Below are 19,756 nucleotides of genomic sequence, written 5' to 3'. Positions count from 1 at the left end.
GCAAGTGTAGATAAAGACACGAGGACCTTTGACTTGATGGCACAATGGAAGATGCTTCAGGTTGCTTTTGCTTTGTGCTTCTTGCAGCCCACCTTGAATACTAATGAGGCGTTGGACCTTTTGTCCGGAGAATTCACAAGGTCCTCAGCTGCCCCAGCACAGGTAATCAGTGGGTGATGTCATGTGCAGATTATTTATTTGTGTTCATTCCTTTTTGAGCTGGATTTACATTTACCCGTCTTGTGTCGCAAACTTGAATTATGTGAGTGACTTTAGGTTGTAAGGAGACCTATTTATTATATGCTTCATTAGGCATGCTCAAGAACTCCAGAAGTTGTCTAAACTGTCCAATTGAATATTTGATTTTGATCAAGCTTGTCTTTGAACGTCAAGTATTGATTATTTTTCTGGTTTAATAATTTGTTTGAAAACACAGTGTAGTGAGCTGTGGCTGAGTTCTCATCTTTGGTCAATTTTCGAGTCCCAGGGGGAATAACGTTGACGATTCGCAAGTAGTAGAAATGTGGTGTCAAACTAAGGGAGAACTTAGTTTGGAAATCAAACTTTATGCTGATTTTACATATTTAGAATGTGTACTCCACTATGATTACGTGTTCACTCAAAGCTGTTGTCTGTGTTTCCAGACCAAAATAACATTGTCCGCTCAGGACCTTTTGACTTCAACTAAATCGTCTGGTGTTCACGCACCTCTCCCTCCTGTGAGCAGAACGACCCCCCAGGTACTTCCTAATCCTTTTGTGAGTGTTTGTCCCGTTGAGTCATCTGTTTTTCAGTGTTCATACACTCTGTGTTGTGCTTCTGCAGGTATCAGATTGTCCTCCCGTGTTACCACCACAAGGAAAGCCCAAGACTGATGAGGTAATCTGAATATCAAACATAACATTTCCCCCCTAAAAGCATTATCATAATTCTGTATTTCTGCTCTGGGTTATAATGGTGGTCATGATAACGATTGTGAAGTTCCAGTCTTGTTGTCTCCTCAGGGTGACTCCATGTCCCTGGATGCTCTTGGTGCTCTTGGTGACACGTTGGCAGCACCACAGCCAACACCAGAACCGCCCAAACTAAGACCCGAGGACATTGTTTCAGTAAGAGACACACACCTATGCTCACTAGTATGAGTTGACGTGATCAATACTTCTTACTTCATTGTTTGCTCATGAAAACTTACAAAATGCATTGTTTTGTTATGACAGTCGTTTCTATGTGAACATGAATTACTAATTGAGGTCAACTATTTTAATAGGAGAAAAAACACAAGGAGGAAGAGGCGGTGCGTGTGGGAGAGAGGGAGGACTCGATTCCACTAGAGTACAGGTTCTATGAGGAGGAACTCAAAAAACCGCCTGCTCCTAAACCTCAGGTAAGACTTGATCAGCATCACTATGAATGTTTGATGCTGGTGATTGATTTTGTTTATACACAAGACCTCAACAACTGAGTTGGGGGGGGGGAGAATCAGTAGCTTTCCATGTCTTTGTTTGTGGTCAAAGAGCTGGAAAATACTCCCTTTGAGATGGACATGAGACATTTGTGTCTTCAGTTTTAATCTAATTCTCTTATTATTCATACCCGCAGCCCAAGATGAATACCAATGAAGCCTTGGACCTTCTATCTGGAGATTTATTGACCTCCTCTGCTGTCCCTGCTGTCCAGGCTCCCATGGTTTCCTCCTCTGCTGGTCCTGTGCATGTATGTTTAGTCAAGTTTATTTGTATAGCCATTAATCACAAAAGAGTGTCAAAGAGCTTGACGCTCCCTTCCAGGATGACTAGGCTGAAATGGATGTCAAGTGGGCAACATTTATCACACAGTCTGGTGCTGTACAATGTTCATTAGGATGGCATAGGAGTCCATTTTAAAGAGAAAAGGTGCCGCAGGGTAGACTCCTTTGGGAAAGCGGTTCTACCTCAGGACCAGACCCAGTCAGTCAGAGCAGAATCCTCCATAGCACCTTGTCCCACTTGGTCTGTGCAGAACCCAAACAGCAACAGACTCCGATTCGGTCAACGTCACCTAGCCCTCTCTCCGAGCAGGAGACCAGGGCGGAGGAGATAGGACAAGCGGCAGTAAAACAGGCCTCCGTGTACTTTAACTAAATGCCAAAGAGTAGAAATAAGTCTTAAATCAGAATGTAAACATTTCTACTGAGGTAGCACCTCTAATATCCGCGGGTAGGGTTTTCCTGAGTACTGGAAATGCTCCAGAGACTGCGGACCTCTTTCTGGCACTTTGAGTCACCAAAAGACCAGCCTTTTGTGAGCATACAACTAAGTCAGCGAGATAAGAGGGTGCTAGCCTGTGTAATATTTTATGATTATGTAACAGGACCTTAAAATCGCATCTGCAAGTTGGCCAGAAATGGGGGTAATACGATCAAACTTTCTCATCCTCGTCAAGTCTTGCTGCAGCGTTTTGTACTAACTGCAGACTTTTAATACCAGACAGACCAGAAAGCAGCACGTTAGAATAGTCGAGGCGAGACGTAACAAGTGCATGGGCTACGAAAAAACAGTTTTGGTGATATTCTTTATGTGCTTTTGAAAGGAGAGAATTGAGTCAACTAGAACGCTGAGATTTTTTGCTGACTCACTTTGGGTACTGGTGTTTTGTCAAAACTCAAGACTTGTGTCCTTAAACAAGTGGCGACTCCAAATTACAGCAATCGCGTGGACTCGTTGGTTTTAAATGCACGTAGAGCTGAGTATCGTCGGCATAACAGTGAAAGCTAATCCATCCATTTTCAACACAGCTTATCCAGGTTAGGGTCGCGGGGCGCTGGAGCCTATCCCAGCTGACTTTGGGCAAAAGGCGGACTACACCCTGAACTGGTCGCAGGGCACATATAGACACGGACAACCAGTCGCACTCACACCGTCACTGAGTGGGAACTGAACCCACGCTGCCTTGCACCAAAATCAGGCGAATGTACCACTACACCATCAGTGACCCCGAAAGCTAATCTTATACAGTATTTGCGTATGATGTGTTTGGGTTCCTTATGGATTCCTGAATGCAAGAAATGTGTCCTTGTTTGTCTCGGAGACCAGACCGTCTTGCATCTTCCTGTGCTTTAATGTCGACCTTTTTTCATTTTCAATGAGCTCTAGACATTTCACCATTGTGAACAGGGATGAGGGATTTCAAACTAAATTCACTTTTTATACCCACATTTGAGCACTGGAGACAGGGCATGGAGAAGTTTGAACCACGAAAACAATCTGTTGAAAGTAAATACATATACTTTAATTAATAGATAATACTGTGCTTTACTCTTTGTGTGCTAACCATTATAGAAACACACATGATTTTGGTGGTGTTAGTTTAGGGCCTCTGTGGCATAAACTTCACATTAGGTGGGGGTCTGCTCCATTTGTTAAGCATTATATGATTGAAAAAAGAAAATCCAGGTGAAGGAATATGTTAATGTCTCTCTTCCTCAGTCCTCTGCAGACTTTGCTCTGGATGCCTTAGCAGGAGACTTTGTTTCATCCTCTGCTGCTCCCACAGTGAAATCTGCTGCTTATGCCCCCACAGAAACTGCCTCAGAGGTAACAAAAACACATAAAACCTGAACTATTTGTAAAGAGTTTAATATTGTCAGATTTTTATTTTTTTTATGTGAATGCTTTTTCGTTTCTGCATGCAGCTTTTTGCAGGAGCAGGCAGTGCCCTGGATGCTTTATCAGAAACTCTGATAACAGATATTACCCCTGCCCCTCAGCCAGCCCCAATTGCTGCCAAAGACATTGTCAAGGTGGGCACTGACTAAAGAATTTTAATTGCGAAAATAAAAGGTTTAATCCGAAACCAAGGCAACAAAATGTGATGGTATAATGATGTCATCAATGTGCAGATAAAATTAAACTGTAAAGGACCTATAGCGTTCAGATGGCCTATATTTCATTAACAAGGCCCCTTTGTCTAGTTCTTGCTAAAGAAAATGAATCTGTCAGTTGTTTCCAATAATATCAATCTGTTTTGGAGCAATCGGGAAATAACTACTTCCCCTGGGAACGCCCCTTTTTCATCACCAAAATCGAGACGCCGCCATGTCTTGGTTTGACGCCGGCAACGGAGCTGAAGACCAAATTAGCCGCGTGTGCTGCCATCCTTCTGCAACGAAGCGTTACAGTGATCGATTTTAACAAAACAACCCTGCTCAAATGTATCTAACCTCATTATTTTCACTCGTCTAAAAAAGCAGATAGACTTTCATTATAGGAAACAATGACACCACAAAAAACGTAGTAGTTTAATAAGGAAATGTGCTCGGCCTCAGCAGCTGACATATCGTTTTCGACCAAAATGTGGGCAGGCCGCAATCTGGCTGAAAATCAAATATGTCATCAGAAAACAAGTCTAAAATTGCTACTGAGTCTATTTTGGGGAAATATTTTTTGCAGACACAAATTTTAAGTTCAGATCTATGGAATACGTGCGAATGTTCACAGCATTAGAGAGGTCCTTTAACATCCATCTTATTTGAAAGACTACCTAAAAATTCCCCCCCAAAAAATTATCAAAAAAGGTAGACAAGTAGCAGCACAAAGATAAACTTGCTAAGTGCTCATAAAATGCGTCATTTCTTTGGTCCTAATGTGTGTGTCTTTTGTGTTCAGGAGAAGAAGGCTGTTGAAGAGAGGCTCATTAAAATGGGGGAGAGAGACGACTCTCTGCCACCAGAGTATAGACCCACCGAGGAGGATCTTAAGGTAACAGAAAACTGGATTTTGCACCTTCAAGACACTCTTGCATTCATTTAAAAATGCAGGAAAACGAAGTAACCATATTTCATTACCGAATTAACCATAGTGGCTTCTCCTTTTTATTAATTAATCGTCACGTGCATAGTCCACTTGGATGCCTCCTTTTCCGCCCGCAGGGCAGCATGGTAGCATAGTGGTTGGCACGTCTGCCTTAAAGTCGATAGGTTCCGAGTTGTGTGCAGTTTTCACGACTTATTGCCAATTTTATAGAAACGCTTGATTTCAGTTGTTGCTGCTGAGTATGGCCCAACCAGTTATTAGGTTTAGGGGGCCATTACCTATTACCTTTTCACACAGCGCCGGGTAACTTAGAATATATATTTTTTTCCTTAATAAATGAAATCACCATTTTAAAACAGCATTTTAAGTTCACTTGGGTTATATTTGTCTGATATTTACATTTGTTTGATGATCTCAAACAAAGTGGGGAAACTATGCAAAAATACAACAATTTGAGAAGGGGGGCAATACTTTGCACGGCACTGTAGATATTGTAATTTCAAAGAAAAAAACTGAAAACATACATACATTACATACAATATTGCGCTCCCTCCTTAATATTTGGTTGCACACCTTTTGGCAGTGGTGGCAGCCTCCAAACGGTTCTTGTATCCATCTAAAAGCTTTTTGCACTTCTCAGGTGGTATTTTCTCCCATTCTTCCTTTGCAATTTGTTCAAGCTCTTGAACATTTGCAGGGTTCTTTTCCTCTGGCAGAGTTCAGCTCCCCCCCAAATTTTTTTTCAATTGGATTGAGATCAGGACTCATTGCTGGCCATTTTAAAAAGGTCATTTTTTTCCCTTTGCAACCATTCCTGTGTGCTTTGGGTCTTTATCTTGCTGGAGGACCCATAATCTTTGCCTCAAATCAAGTTTTGTTACACAGGGTAAGACATTTCGCGCTAAAATCGCTTGATAATTTTCTTCTTTCATGATACCTGTGATATAGTCAAGGCCTCCAGTACCGGATGTAACAAGCAGCCCCACAGCCTTATAAATCCTCCACCCTGCTTGACTGTTGACAGGGTGTTCTTTTCCCCAGTCTTTATTGCGCCGCCTGTAAACATACTGTTTGTGTGCATTGCCAAAAAGCTCTATTTTTGTTTCATCTGTCCATAAAATGTTGTTTGTCATTTGCGCTTTTATATCAAACACAAGTTCTCCATAGAAAAAACTTGATTCATTTTCTTCAGGAGATATTCCACATTTAGTACTTAAACTTCATGGGTTCCAATAATCGTGAGCACGACTCTAAAGGCCTCCAAATATATACAGCAGATAGAACCGACCCCGATGGAACATTATCGTATAGTTCATATAGTTTTGTACTTCTATTGTTCTCTGCTGTTGTACTTTTTCCCCCCTCTGTTCTCTCTTCTCTCTGTGTCTGTCACCTCTTAAACCTCGTTCTGTCCAACTGCATTCCCAATAAATATCCATCACAATATCAACAACCAGAGAGAGAATATATCAAACTGCCCTGCTGCACAGAAAAAGTCTTGCAGTATAAAAAGGCATACAGAGCCACCATTCTGCATCACTAAGCAAAAAAAGGCCTCGTCTCTGTTACCTTACCTTACGTTACTTCGACTAGACACCTATTACAGGTCAGTGATCCAGTTGAGTAAATTAACAACCTAGGTGACTATGTGAGGAATTACGGTATCAAGTACTGTATTCAGTGTGTGTAATGCAATATGACTTTAATCAACTTCCTTTTTAAAGAAAATGGCTGAAGCTAAGGCTAATACAGACGCCACACCAAAGAAGGTGAGTCCCTTGCACAGCACACCGATGATGCATGGATATGATGTGCATATATATACTCTTTTTAAATTCATGTTGCATTCTTTGCTCCCCTGTTGAAGACTATGGACGATAAGACAGCCTTGGATTTGCTGTCCAGTGATTTCGGCACATCGGAGCTGACGCCACCTGTGCTTGACTCGGAGCCCTTGAAGGTAGCACAAAACTGACTTCGAACAACTACTATAGTAAAGTGGGATTACCTTACTAAAATCATCCTGACTTGCCATAAATTTAAAACTACTGTAAATATAATAAAAAAATATCATTACCAATATTTGTTCTTATAAGAACATACTAGAAAATAATAATTATTATAGCAATGTTTCTCAACCTTTATTGAGCCAAGCCGCATATTTATTTTCCTTCGAAAAGCTCACGACACGCCACCAAACAATAATGTCACAAGGTAGAAGAAGAAGAAGAAGAAGAAGAATCACCTTTTATTGTCATGAACATGCATGCATGCACACGAAATTTGTTCTCTGCATTTTACCCATCACAGTGAACAAGTGCATGTACAGGTACTGAAATAATGATGAGCTCATCCCAATTTACTAACAAATTTCAACATTTATTTACTTTAAATACGGGCCTGTTAGTTAAACACAAAGCTATTATTCTGTTGTTTCAATGGCAAAAGGCGGATACACAGGTTAATTGTACCTTCCGCCATCTAATGGAAGAGCATTTAATTGTTCTGTCTGTCACTCTTTGACACTGGCATAGATAGATGAACTAAGCTACACTCTTTGTAATAAATAATCATTTTTGGACCGATTTAGTGAAATTGGATAATTTCCCACAGCACACCTGATGCTCTCTCACAGCACAGTGGTTAAGAATTACTGATTTATTTACAAACTGAACCTCATGCAATGGTTGGAAAATTGCAACACACCCCACAAACATGGTGGACATGCCATGTTTTGTCATAATTCCAAAGGACGGAATATCATTTCATATCATTTGTTGCATCCTAACATGGGGCAACCCATGTAACACCTTTACATTTATGTTGTTGTTTTTTCATTTGTGTGTTTCTCTTAATTTGCCATGATGAATTGAAGTCATTTTGTACTAACTCTTTACGCTTAAAAGGCAGCACTCTGTTATTCTTAATATAAGTAAAGCACCATTAATATACACGTAAGAGCACGCACCGTCACTTGGCCCTCTGTGTCTTGTCACAAAAGGTCTTGGCGTTTTTATGGCCCTTTTAAGTTCTAGTGTGTTATAGTGTGCCTTCTCAGTGATTAATGCTGAAGGCAGACATATTTCAACGTAATTATTGGACATTAAAAATATTTTTTTCTTTTCTCTGCTAGCCCATGTCCTGTCCTGTTCCAGACACACTGGCTGGCACCCGCCTTCCCAATGACCCAACATTCAAGGCAAAGGCAGGCACAGCCAAGGTAAATAAACAGAAATGAGTCATGTGGGGTTCAAACATAATATTTATAATAGATCCTGTTAATGACTTAACATAAATAAATGCATAACTAATGGAAAAAGCTACAGTGTTAGTATCCCCTCCAGAGGTTGTTCACTAGGACCTAAAAGATAAATAAGACTTAAAAGATCTTCCCCTCAGTGACCTCGAGTTTGCATAGCATGACGTAGGTGTCAACTTTGTTACTTACAGAGCAAGAGCAAGTCAAAGTCTAAAGTAAGCAACGTTCCTGCTGCATGAAGATGTGCTACAATGTACATTTATCTTGGCGCAACAAATGACTATTTGCGAGCCTGTCTGCGCTTGATGCTACACACACAGCTGCATGCAGTGCACTCTCTTCTGTATGCTTCACTTCATACATATAAATGCATAATGCCTGTTTGATGATTGCATGTAGAGTGTTGCTCCTAATATTTAGTTTTTTTCAACTGACCCTTGTTTTCCAGAAACAACACACATCGGAGTCCCCTGCCGACAACCAGTTCTCTGGCCAGCTAAGCTCAGATGTCGTACGAACATCGACACAGCAGGGAAAGAAGAGCTAGACTGCTCACTGTCAGGTTTGTGTCATTCGTGCACTCGATGAAGAGGAAATGTAGTACGGTCACACTGCAGCGACAAAGGATCTCATCACCAAACAATTCAGACAAATTGATAAATTCAACTCAAGCACTCTTCAGGAAGAATGTGGCATTCATCAGTTTTTGTTTTGTTTTCTCTTCTTTCTCAACACTCCATAGTATACTATCAAAGACACATTTTAAGTGAGGCATAATTTAGCAAAATAGTTATCTATTGTTGATGGGTCATTGCAGAAATGAGGAAAATTTTTAGGCATATTGTTGAAAAACGGATCACTTTTTATGTTTTTGACATGTTTCAATCAAAATGTATAAACCATCATATAATTAGATTCGTCCAGCTCAACCATCAAGGGTGTAATACTCATGAGCTGCTGATGCCTTATACGAGGGACCTTTCTACCACCATTGATTGTGACGTAATGCCACTCTACATCGCCTCAGTGTATCAAATTAGCCTGTGATACGCTCACGGCATCATCGCAATGTTTCCCAAATCTTACTACAACGATGCGTAGTCATTACATGGCTGGATCCAGGCACAATGTTACAGGTTGCTTTGCAGCGCTTACACAGTTAAAGAACACGTCAAGAATCTAATGTAAATTTTTTTAGAATAACATTTTTTAATGCACAAATGTATCTTTTGGTTGTGCTGAATGCACGTTTGCTCCTAATAATCAGTGAAAATGAATACATTAATAAATAAATGTTTGTTGCAGGTTGCTGGTGCAGTTTGACCTCCAGAGGCCTTTGAGGACGCACCCACGGGGACCCTGTTCTGCATTGAGATTGTATTTTATTAAATCATCAAGGATGTACAGTAGTTAACGACAACCTAGACACACACACACACACTTACAACCATGTATTGTTTGCTTGGTTTCACTTGTATTTAAGGATGAGAAGCTTTCGGTTTCTGTCTGCGTGGCGAGACATGCTGGAACCAAAAAAAGTTAATTTGCTGGTCATTGTGTATTAAGAAAGGTGTTGTCCATCTCATGTTTTAGCTATCCTACGCCACACTCGTAACACAACGGCCGCGCAAGCTTGTTGACAGTCATCTTACATAAGAAGCGTGGCGTGAGTGTATAGTATTAACATGTTGTGCAATGCTTTATCCAAATCTAATTAGTTTTTTATCATTATGTGCTCAAGTGCCATTAAGATGCTAGTGTACAGCTGTGTTCACTTTTATTTTGGACAATACTTACAAATATGCAGAGCTTTCCAGGCGGCTTAATTTCTTGCAAATGTCATTTGGAGAAATATCCATAGGGTCTTTAGTATATATTTTTGTAAAATGTACTGGTTGCCACAATTGCACTTAGTAAACCAAGGTGGTGTTTACAACAAATGTAAAAAAGGATTTTACGCTATAAAAAAACAAACAAACAAAAAACACTGTATGACTTTAAAGGGCTTTGATGTGTTAAGTGAGTACAGAGAGATTTTCTTCCTCAGTTTTTTTTTTTTTGGGTGCACATCAAGAGCGGTGACATATTTTAGATATGGGAACACTAATGAATCTAATAATCAATAGATGTGTATTTTCCAAACCATTTGTGCCTAAAAGGAATTAAAAACACATGGGCTACTTTGATGAGTGGGCTAAATACTGCTAAGAACATCTTTCATTAAAAATTTTTTTTCTTAACGTGCAAGGGATCCGTGTGTGTGTGGGTGTGTCAAACCTGAACAGGAACAAAAACTCCTGACTTGGTGGTTTTTCACTTTGCAGAACGGTATAGCAGCCCACTTCCTGTTCACTTTGGGGGGCTTACACACATTATCTATTTTGCTAAAACCATTGAATGTCTACCAATATATTTTAGCATCCCGAATGACTGATAGTGAAGCAATGAGTGGGTTTGTTTCAATCAGAAAGTGATAAAACAAATAAAGACAATTCACTGATTAATTAAAATGTCTGTGTGCTCTTTGATGTTTCATTTTATATATAACTACTATCTCAAATGTAGGAATTTTAAAATACTGTACTCTTAGATTTACCACATATATAATCTAAAAAAAAATACAAAGTTAAAAATTCAATTCTAATTGGGTATTTGTAAATCACAAACAGTAAGGTTATTAAAAAAACAGTATAATTTTAAACAGTGAACAAATAATGCACAATTAAAATTTCTTTAGAGAAATTTACATAAAATAAAATACAAAATCCATATTTCAATATTCTGGACAATCATTGGGATAGGTAAACATTCAGCCTACTGAAATAAAATATTCTTTGTCTGTCTACATGCTCATCATTCATTAATGGGCATAAAGTATTACCATATGACTACTACTAATTGAGATTTTAACTAAAAATAATGTAACTCAATTTATTACAAATATTACAAATAAAGGCTCATCGCCGCTAAAACTGAACTAACTACATTGAAGGGAGTTGTAAAAATGGAATTGTTGAGTACTTGAATTATGTTAACTATTTTATGCATCTAGTTACAGTTTTGGAATAGAACATGTCAACACAATAGAATGTTTATAATGTGTACAATGATCAAGTGTGCTGCTGCTGCTGCTGCTGTTTTCCAGGAGCAATTTTCTTCTGCGGCCTGGGAGAGATAGAAAAGCTTATTTAGATGAAGAGATCCTTGAGGTAATTAACACTTTTTTTTTCCAGATTAATCTTCCTCTATTAGTATTTTTGTCAAAACAACTTTGAGCCTGTGAAATCTCATTTTGTCGAGAAGCAATATTGAAAGTCTAATTTACAGACATTCAATTTGTAATTATTACTGGTATGAGCTATTCAATTTGATAATTACATTTAGAAATTGTTAATTACACCAAAATATAATTTCAAATGAACATTTATGTATTAGTATGTCATATGATTGAATTTGCATTCCTATTTATTCCAGATATGAAAGGTATTCATTTTCATTTGATTTCAGCATAATACCATGTTAGGTGGATTTAAACCAATGACCTTAGTCTGTCTAAAATGTGGGCCAAAATTATAACAATTTTTACAGTACATAATTATAAAACATACCTCTTTTTGTAATGATGTGGGCACCTACGTGTCCTCACACCTGCAACAGAACATTTCAACTGCAGTAAAGTGAAGATCTTTTCTAAAGTGTAAGCAATGAATCCAAAATGAAAATGGGATGTGATAGCCTCCTTGAGGACTGCCACTTACATCTTTGACATATTCAAAAGGACTTACGATTGCAGTACACCACAATAATGAGGATGAGTAGGAGAAGAAGGCCACAACTGCCTGCTAGTGGAATCAGTATGATGGGATTACACAACATGGAGTGACCTAATAAAAAAAGATATTGATTGACTTAACTGTATCCATCCACACAGGACTGAGAGCTGGGAGTTACGACTCAGGGTGACATTACGAATGTACTCTACCTTGCTTAGTAACATTCTCACAAGCACAGGGTAAAGTGGTCGTGGATGGATTGAGTTTGACGGTGGGGGCCTCAGGAGGTTTTGACACACCATCGTTTTCTCAAGAAAAAGTTTTATATTATCAAATGGTGTCCCATCATCATCATGCATATAATCGTTTTAACTTGATTTAAAAACAACAACAAAACTCACCTCCTGTCAGTCGGGTGATGTCGCCGAATTTCAGCTGGTTGTTTTTTAGAGATGCACAACTGTAAATGCCACTGTCACGAGCTTTGCTGAAGGACTTTAGAATGATGATGTCCTCACGGATTCTTAGGTCACTGAAGTTGGACATGGAGTCACTCGTTGACTTCTGCATGCCATTGTTGGTGTAAGATGCCAGGAACTCCATGCCGGATTTGTCCACCACTCGAAACCACATAACCATGGACCCGACATCAGAGGGCTTGCAACTCACTTCAATCTTCTGCCCGTCTTTGCTGACGTGCTCTCTACCAGCTCCTGCAGTTAACTCTGGATGACAACACAAAGTGGGAATTGTGCCTCACCTCATTAACATGGCAGTAAAAATATTTCTGGTCAAATTTACGAGTAACTCACTGTTGTAAAACAACAGCGTTGCCAAGATGCAAATCAAATGTTGATCCATTTTAAAGTGCAGAACTGCAGAGAATGTGTTTGTGCTGTCAGGAGGGAATCTGCTTGTGAGGAAGGATATGAGGAACACGCCCCTCATGAGGTGTCAAACACGTTGCAGACAACGTCTCCATCGAGGTCGTGCTCTACATAATGTTTGAGGAGAAACATGTCTGCATGTCACCCGTCTTTTACAACTTTCTGTAGCCGCCATGTACTGACAATGACAAACACTGCATCACATCTACCTATCTGTCTCTAGATCTCCACATTGGAAGGGTGCTAAAAGATAACAGAAATGTATAGTACTTACTTTTTAATTGCTTGTATACAAATAGTTGGGTCTCTCATCAATTACATGAGAGCTTATATATTTTTAGTAGCCACAGCACAGGTGTCCCAGGTCCGTGCCGCTTATAAAGTAAAACATACCTTTGTTAATGTAGAATTAAATGATAGTCATACTTTATACTTCCCACATCACATAATGGCCCCCTCCAAAAAAAAAAGTTTTTCAAGCTGCTACACAGCTTAGAAATTTCCATAATTGCAATTTTTGTCACATTTGAAAAATAGCTGTAAAAGCTCTGACTTTTTAAAAAGTAACTTCCTTCTTCTAAAGCTGATGCATGGGAGTGGCTCTCGCTGGTCATGTCTCAAACATCCATCCATTTTCTACACTGCTTACCCTCACTAAGGTCACGGGTATGCTGGAGCCTATCCCAGCTAACTGCGGGCGAGAGGCAAGGTACTCCCTGAACTGGTCACCAGCCAATCGCAGGGCACAAACAACCATTCGCACTCACATTCACACCTACGGGAAATTTACAGTCTTCAATTAACCTACCATGCATGTTTTTGGGATGTGGGAGGAAACTGGAGTACCCAGAGAAAATAATTATTTATTATTATTATTTAATACAGAGGTTCCAAAAATCATCACTAAACAAAATTAAAAATAAAAATCATACTTTGCAATTCTAATGCACTTATAAAATATATTCTTTCTCAGGTGGCCACTAAAAATATAAAAACCCTCAATTGTGAAATTAAACAACCAAATACAGAACATCATTTTGTCTGCTGCCTATCCCTGAAAATGTGTATGTTAGTGAGCCATTCTGAAATTTGGCCCGCTGTGATGTACCAGTGGGGCTAATTTACATAACACAGCCCACACAATGAGTTTCTCTGCATGACAAAGATCCATCACTTTCCAGCCACGGAAGGACTGTCTGACACACTGTCGAAGCCAAAAGGTAAGCAGACCTGCAGTTTTGTATGATGCACACTCAGCATTACCTCAGTGTTCTGGGATGTTACTGATGCCGTGTGGGTTGGGAGTCTCAGCTGTATGTGCCACATATATGGCTCTTCACACTAAATGAAAAGTGTAATTTGGCAACTTCCTGATGAAGTACTGACTCCACCGGGGAAAATACTTGTATGAGTCCCCTGGATGGCAGAGCTATTAAACCAGTGGTAAAGTATGTGTGATTTAATATCAATAACATCTCTGCTGGGGGGCTTGGACACTCTAAATCAGGGGTCACCAAACATTTTGAAACTGAAAGCTACTTAACTTGTGTAGGCATAATAATTAATGTGAATGGGTACTAGCTTGACACACTTCTAAATTAAATTTCGTCAAATTGCCTATAATGATGTTGTTAATAATTGATGTTCAAACATGGTCATTTATAGTGTGTTTATAAAAATACATAGTTGTGACATGGTATTTAATATGTCACCATTTTTCTCAGTAAATATACTATACTTCCAAAGGTGCTATTGACTTGAAGATTTTACGAGGTGTTGGGAACAACCCAAGTAATCCATACAAACAAAGAAAGTATAAAAAATAAGATCAGAAATTGTGTGTAAATATGTGAAACGAGGGTGGACATTTCAGCAGGATAATGATCCAAAACATACTACCGAGGAAACTCTCAATTGGTTTCAAAGAAACAAAATAAAGCTACTAGAATGGCCCAGCCAATCACCTGAAGTGAATCTAATCAAAATCTGTGGAAAGAAATGAAACTCAAGGTCCATAAAACAAGCCCATTGAACCTTCAAGATTTGAAGCCTGCTTGCGTGGAGGAACGGGTCAAAATCGCACCAGAGCAATGCATGCGACTAGTTTCTCCATACAGGAGGCGTCCAGAAGCTGTCATTGCAAACAAAGGCTTTTGTACAAAGTATTAAATAAATACCAGTTGGAGTCTTCAATACATTTTCGCTGTATCATTTCACATTATTAGACAACTTAATTTCTGAGCCTATTTGTTCTACTTTCTTTGTATGTATGGATTACATGGGTTGTTCCCAACATCTGGTGACGTTTTCAGGTCAATAGCACCTTTGGAAGTATATTTATTGAGAAAAATGGTGACCTGTTAAATACTTATATCAGCCGCTGTATTGCTACGTAATAGTTGGAATTTTAAATTTCTCCTCTGACAGTTCAGTGCAAGTAAACATTAAAAGAAGCATGTGACACACTCAAACGCACAGTAATAAAATTTGTATATTGCAAAAACAACAACAACAAAAAGGAATGCATGTTAGACTGTATCTGTCTTGGGTTTTTGCCAGTCTTGGTATAAACCATATAAAAACATGCAGGCAAAAATAAATAAATAAAAAAGGACGAGTGATGTGTGTATCACATTTTCTGCATACACCGGGCAGAAGAATGGCTGCAATAAATAAATACATAAACGATAATAAAAATGTTTTGTTAGACTGATCCAGCCTTCATACAGATAGATATACTGTAAATCTCAGTGTATCTTTTATCTTTGCGATTGAGCAGATAATGTAAAATACAGTAGTACAGGAGAACCTTGGTGAAGTTTCCATTACTAGTTTATATCTTCTTTAACATCTACCCCCATTTTCCTCTTTACTGAAAGTAAATACGGTACATCAGTTTAGTAGTGGGAAGCGAATTCTGAAACTGTTACTTTGTTGTGGGTTTTGATCTGTTCCATGGGTGGAAGGAGACCAAAGACAGAGGACTGCCATTACTGTTTAACTGTCAGCCTGTTAATGTTCCATTTTTATCCATCCATCCATCCATTTTCTGAGCCGCTTCTCCTCACTAGGATATTATTAAATGTTGTTTTTTTTAAACTTTGGGACTCCTGCTACCTGGTTTTAAATCATTCTGGATTTGAGTTGCTGCTTCATGACTCGAGGGAAGACCCAAAGTCACTTAGCCCACGGCATGTTTCCTCTGAGAATCACTTGCAAACACCTCCACAGGCTTCCCTGTCTGAGTCACAGTGAGAATGTCCAACCTCAAACTTGAATGTGCGCATATGTGTGTGCGAGAGCTTGACTTGAGGCTCAAGAATAGCTTGTAGTATGCAGTACAAGAGCAGTTTAAAACACATACAAAGAACATTGTACATCAGAGTTATTGGATTAGATGTAGCTTTCCTAATGTTATTTACGATGACGTTGTGGATTATAAAACACGAGGAAGATCAAGTGGAGTAAGAATAGAAAATGGAGACTTAACCTATGATGATGCTTCCTCTAAACAGTAAGTTTAATACCTTAACTTAGATACAAGAAGTATAAAAACAAAGGCTGTCTATTAACTAATTTAGCATGTAATCAGTTTTACAAATTCTTTACAATCACAGGGCACATAGAAACAAACAACCATTCGCACTCACATTCACACCTACGGGCAATTTAGAGTCTTCAGTTAACCTACCACGCATGTCTTTGGGATGTGGGAAGAAACCGGAGTGCCCGGAGAAATCACACACAGGCACGGGGGAGAACGTACAAACTCCACACAGGCGAGGGCGGGATTTGAACCCCAGTCCTCAGAACTGTGAGGCAGATGTGCTGTCGCCCACTGTGCCGCTGTTCTATTCATTTTACTTGTGTGTACTTCTTAGACTCAATGGGAGCATTTGTTACAAATCATAAAAAAATCTCCCAAAAATGTAAACATGAGCACTACACATGGTACATTAAACAAATTACACGTTACAGTAACTATTGTATATTGTTTTATTGTACGACTTCTGTTTTGTAGCTTTAAGAAAAATAACCAATAGATGCAGCACAAGAATGTTTTTGTGATTCTTGTCTACACGTGAAAAGGCTCATACAGAAATCCACTGCATAATTTCTCCTACAATTACTATTAAGTCTTCTGCGTTTGTCTATCTTTATATTAGTAGCATTTACTTCAGGAAGTGGAATAATTTTAAAGCGTCTCCTATAAATCTATTATGATATGATATCATCTGTATGATTACATATCATATACGTATTTAAATGCATCTTTTACATGGAATGAGCATGTACATGTATTGTTGCGTATTCCAGAACAAAATCAATCGAACATATTTATCCTGAAGAAGGCATGGCATAGGTTTTTTTTTCCCTTCTAAACTGTCTCCTTTTAAAACTGTGTTCTTTGCTTTCATAGAGCTTGTGGTTCCTTTTGTGGTATTTTTGTGGTCCTTTTGTTCCAGAGAGTAAATGAGGAGCTCAAAGGATAAACAAGTCTCGAAGCTCTCCTGCACACAGGAAAGAGTCGCACATACTCCCTCAGCCTCCAGCAACCACCAGCTCACTTTTTTTCTCTTCTTTCACACAGGTGTGCATGTGTGTGGTGTGTGTTAGTGTATGTGATAATGTGTGCACGAGGGAAGCCACAAAGAGTCATACACACAAAATATATGTATTTTGTTTACAGATGGAATTAAAAGATTAAATGTACTACAAAACTCTTCACATCCATAATGCAGTAGCACTCAAAATGAGTCTACCTCCACTGTAAATTAGATGCATGCGCCGCATTTGCAAAATGTACAAACTTTCCGATGGCAACTCGAAGTAAGTTGTCTTGAGCTATTATACGTTTGCAACCTTTGCAATAAATTTCATCTTGCAATGGGGGTTGAAATCAGAGATGAGGAGACTCAAGTCAATTGACTTGACTCAGGTTGAGTTGCCAGTTTTATGACTTGCAACTTGCTTTCCAAATACTTAAAGACTTGACTTGACTTTAGACTTGGTAGCCAAGAGATTTGACTTGAACTTGTCATCGCTTTTAGGGTAGGGGGGTCATTTGCCCCAACCTGGCAACCAAGTTTGCATTGTTGCGCACTTGCCAGTGTGACCATCTGCATGAACGATGAAAGGACCTACAAAGATAATAAAATTTAGATTCAAGGATTATGTTGTCAGTCAAGTCTGCAAAAAGAGGATGGCAACCTGGCTTGCAACTCGACATCGAACTTCATCCGTCACTACAAAACTCACAAAGACAGGTAAACTAATTTAACATTTTAGCTAGCTGGTCAAAGTTTCATAGACTGATTTGGGACAATCAGAACTAAAAATGATGTGATTTTGAATGTTTTAGGACAGCTAAGTAACGGACGGTTGATGATAACTGTCCGAAGCTTTCGTTTCGGTTCATAAGCACGCAAAACTCTCTTCTCTTTTTTCCCCCTCTCTCTCGCTATCATTTACTATTGATGCAAGAGCAGAGCAGAAAGTAGCATCTAAAATATTATGCCAGTTGCAAGCGGTCAGTTGTGGAGATTAAAGAAAAAAAAAAAAAATATATATATATATATATATATATATATATTAAAAAAAAAAAAAGTGCGGAGACATTTGCATGAGGAAAGAGTTGGCGCTCGAAGATGCCAGGTTCGTTATAAGTCTGTTGCATCGGATCACCTTGCAATACGAACACGCTGATAAATTGTACAATACAATTGTGAGTAGCTACATGTGAATATAATTTTTGTACTACTGAACAAGTTTATTTTAGTGTCACCATTAAAATGTCATCTGTTGTGTCATACCATAGCATATGAAACATAACCTTTAATCGAATGACAATTGTCAATTGTCCAGAGTCAGTGCTTCTAAATGAGATCGTTTAATTCTAAATACAGTCACCCGAGTTATGAGAGCATGAGTACACGTAAGCAACTACATTACTCTGTTTATTTTTACTTCTCTTGAAAAGATTTCCATTTTTTTTTCAAATGGGTTGTCCAGATAATGTGTCACATTGAAGGTGCAAAAAGTTGTGAAAATATTTATTATATGTGACTTTTTTTAATGGTGTTCTCTTAAGAACCCTAGGAGTTACAAGGCTGTCACCACAGTAAACAGAATCGTTCAGAAATAAAGTTGAGTTAAATTGAGTTTCAAATACAACTTTAAAACAATTCAGTGCAATAAATTCAATCAACCATCTAAATTATTGTTCATTTAACCTTTATAAGGTGTGAATACATCTTTAGTGTTATGATTTGTGTAAAAAACATTTTATTACCACTCCAATATATGTTGCAACTGGAGCAAGATTGTATGACTTGACATGCGACTTGCTTAAACCAAGTAGTGACTTGACTTGACTTGCTTAAAATTTAGTGGTGACTTGACTTGATTTTTTTTTTCCCCCCACAGTGACTTGGGACTTGCTTGAGACTTGAAGGTTATGACTTGAGACTTGCTTTTGTTACTTGCACATATGTGACTTACTTCCACCTTTGGTTGAAACATTATATGTATTTTGGCACATTCATACTTAAATATAAAATCATCCTTTTGTGCCCGAGCGCCAGTACTTAAAATGAAACAATATAAAGGCATAAAAGAAGCTGTTGATTAGAAGGGGGGGAAAAAAAAAAGAATTCAACATGGATGCTTTTGTTTTGTTCAAGTTCTACTTAAAAAACCATTAAAAGAAAACAGCTGCCAGTGAACTGGCTATGCATTTATTTATTTAACAGATTTACATCAACAGTACTGTTTTATTCAAGGTTAGAATGTTTTCATAAATTAATACATACGTATCTGCAGGGTTGGGAGTAACGAATTACATTTAACGAGATTACGGAAATCAATTACAATGTTTATGGACTGTAACTGTAATCCATTACATTACTGGGATAAAGTGTGTAATTAAATTACAGTTGCTTTTGGAAATTTCCATAATTGAAATTTTTGTTACATTTGAAAAATAGCTGTAAAAGCTCTGACTTTTTAAAAACTCACTTCCTTCTTCTAAAGCTGATGCATGAGATT

The 19,756-nt window shown here is 38.5% G+C and overlaps 2 protein-coding genes across 23 annotated transcripts in view; one reads left to right on the top strand and one right to left on the bottom strand.

Annotated features, from left to right (window-relative positions):
* The window catches only part of cast (calpastatin), a 40,433-nt gene extending 29,874 nt beyond the window's left edge, over window positions 1-10,559 (top strand). For 20 of the 21 annotated variants that reach the window (XM_061786053.1, XM_061786048.1, XM_061786040.1 and 17 more), the window contains 15 exons: window positions 88-162; window positions 645-740; window positions 826-879; window positions 1,005-1,109; window positions 1,268-1,384; window positions 1,600-1,713; window positions 3,465-3,572; window positions 3,671-3,778; window positions 4,644-4,736; window positions 6,515-6,559; window positions 6,658-6,750; window positions 7,924-8,010; window positions 8,241-8,264; window positions 8,498-8,611; window positions 9,355-10,559. In XM_061786053.1, the coding sequence (XP_061642037.1) occupies window positions 88-162; window positions 645-740; window positions 826-879; window positions 1,005-1,109; window positions 1,268-1,384; window positions 1,600-1,713; window positions 3,465-3,572; window positions 3,671-3,778; window positions 4,644-4,736; window positions 6,515-6,559; window positions 6,658-6,750; window positions 7,924-8,010; window positions 8,241-8,264; window positions 8,498-8,596 (1,218 nt within the window). In that variant the 3' untranslated portion in view covers window positions 8,597-8,611; window positions 9,355-10,559. The remainder of the gene's footprint in view (window positions 1-87; window positions 163-644; window positions 741-825; window positions 880-1,004; window positions 1,110-1,267; window positions 1,385-1,599; window positions 1,714-3,464; window positions 3,573-3,670; window positions 3,779-4,643; window positions 4,737-6,514; window positions 6,560-6,657; window positions 6,751-7,923; window positions 8,011-8,240; window positions 8,265-8,497; window positions 8,612-9,354) is intronic. The other variant, XM_061786041.1, reaches the window with a different exon arrangement.
* Window positions 10,119-19,756, bottom strand: part of LOC133484017 (zinc finger matrin-type protein 1-like) — a 27,273-nt gene continuing 17,635 nt past the window's right edge. The window contains exons 8-12 of one of the 2 annotated variants that reach the window (XM_061786063.1): window positions 12,224-12,547; window positions 12,032-12,130; window positions 11,835-11,933; window positions 11,658-11,739; window positions 10,119-11,214 (exon numbers count right to left, since the gene is read on the bottom strand). In XM_061786063.1, coding sequence (XP_061642047.1) covers window positions 11,160-11,214; window positions 11,658-11,739; window positions 11,835-11,933; window positions 12,032-12,130; window positions 12,224-12,547 — 659 coding nt within the window. In that variant the 3' untranslated portion in view covers window positions 10,119-11,159. The remainder of the gene's footprint in view (window positions 11,215-11,657; window positions 11,740-11,834; window positions 11,934-12,031; window positions 12,131-12,223; window positions 12,548-19,756) is intronic. The other variant, XM_061786064.1, reaches the window with a different exon arrangement.

Source organism: Phyllopteryx taeniolatus, chromosome 9 (genome assembly GCF_024500385.1).
Source record: "Phyllopteryx taeniolatus isolate TA_2022b chromosome 9, UOR_Ptae_1.2, whole genome shotgun sequence".
NCBI classification, from domain to species: Eukaryota; Metazoa; Chordata; class Actinopteri; order Syngnathiformes; family Syngnathidae; genus Phyllopteryx; species Phyllopteryx taeniolatus.
The sequence above is the reverse complement of the archived record's forward strand: the minus strand, read 5'-3'. Positions and strand labels throughout refer to the sequence as shown.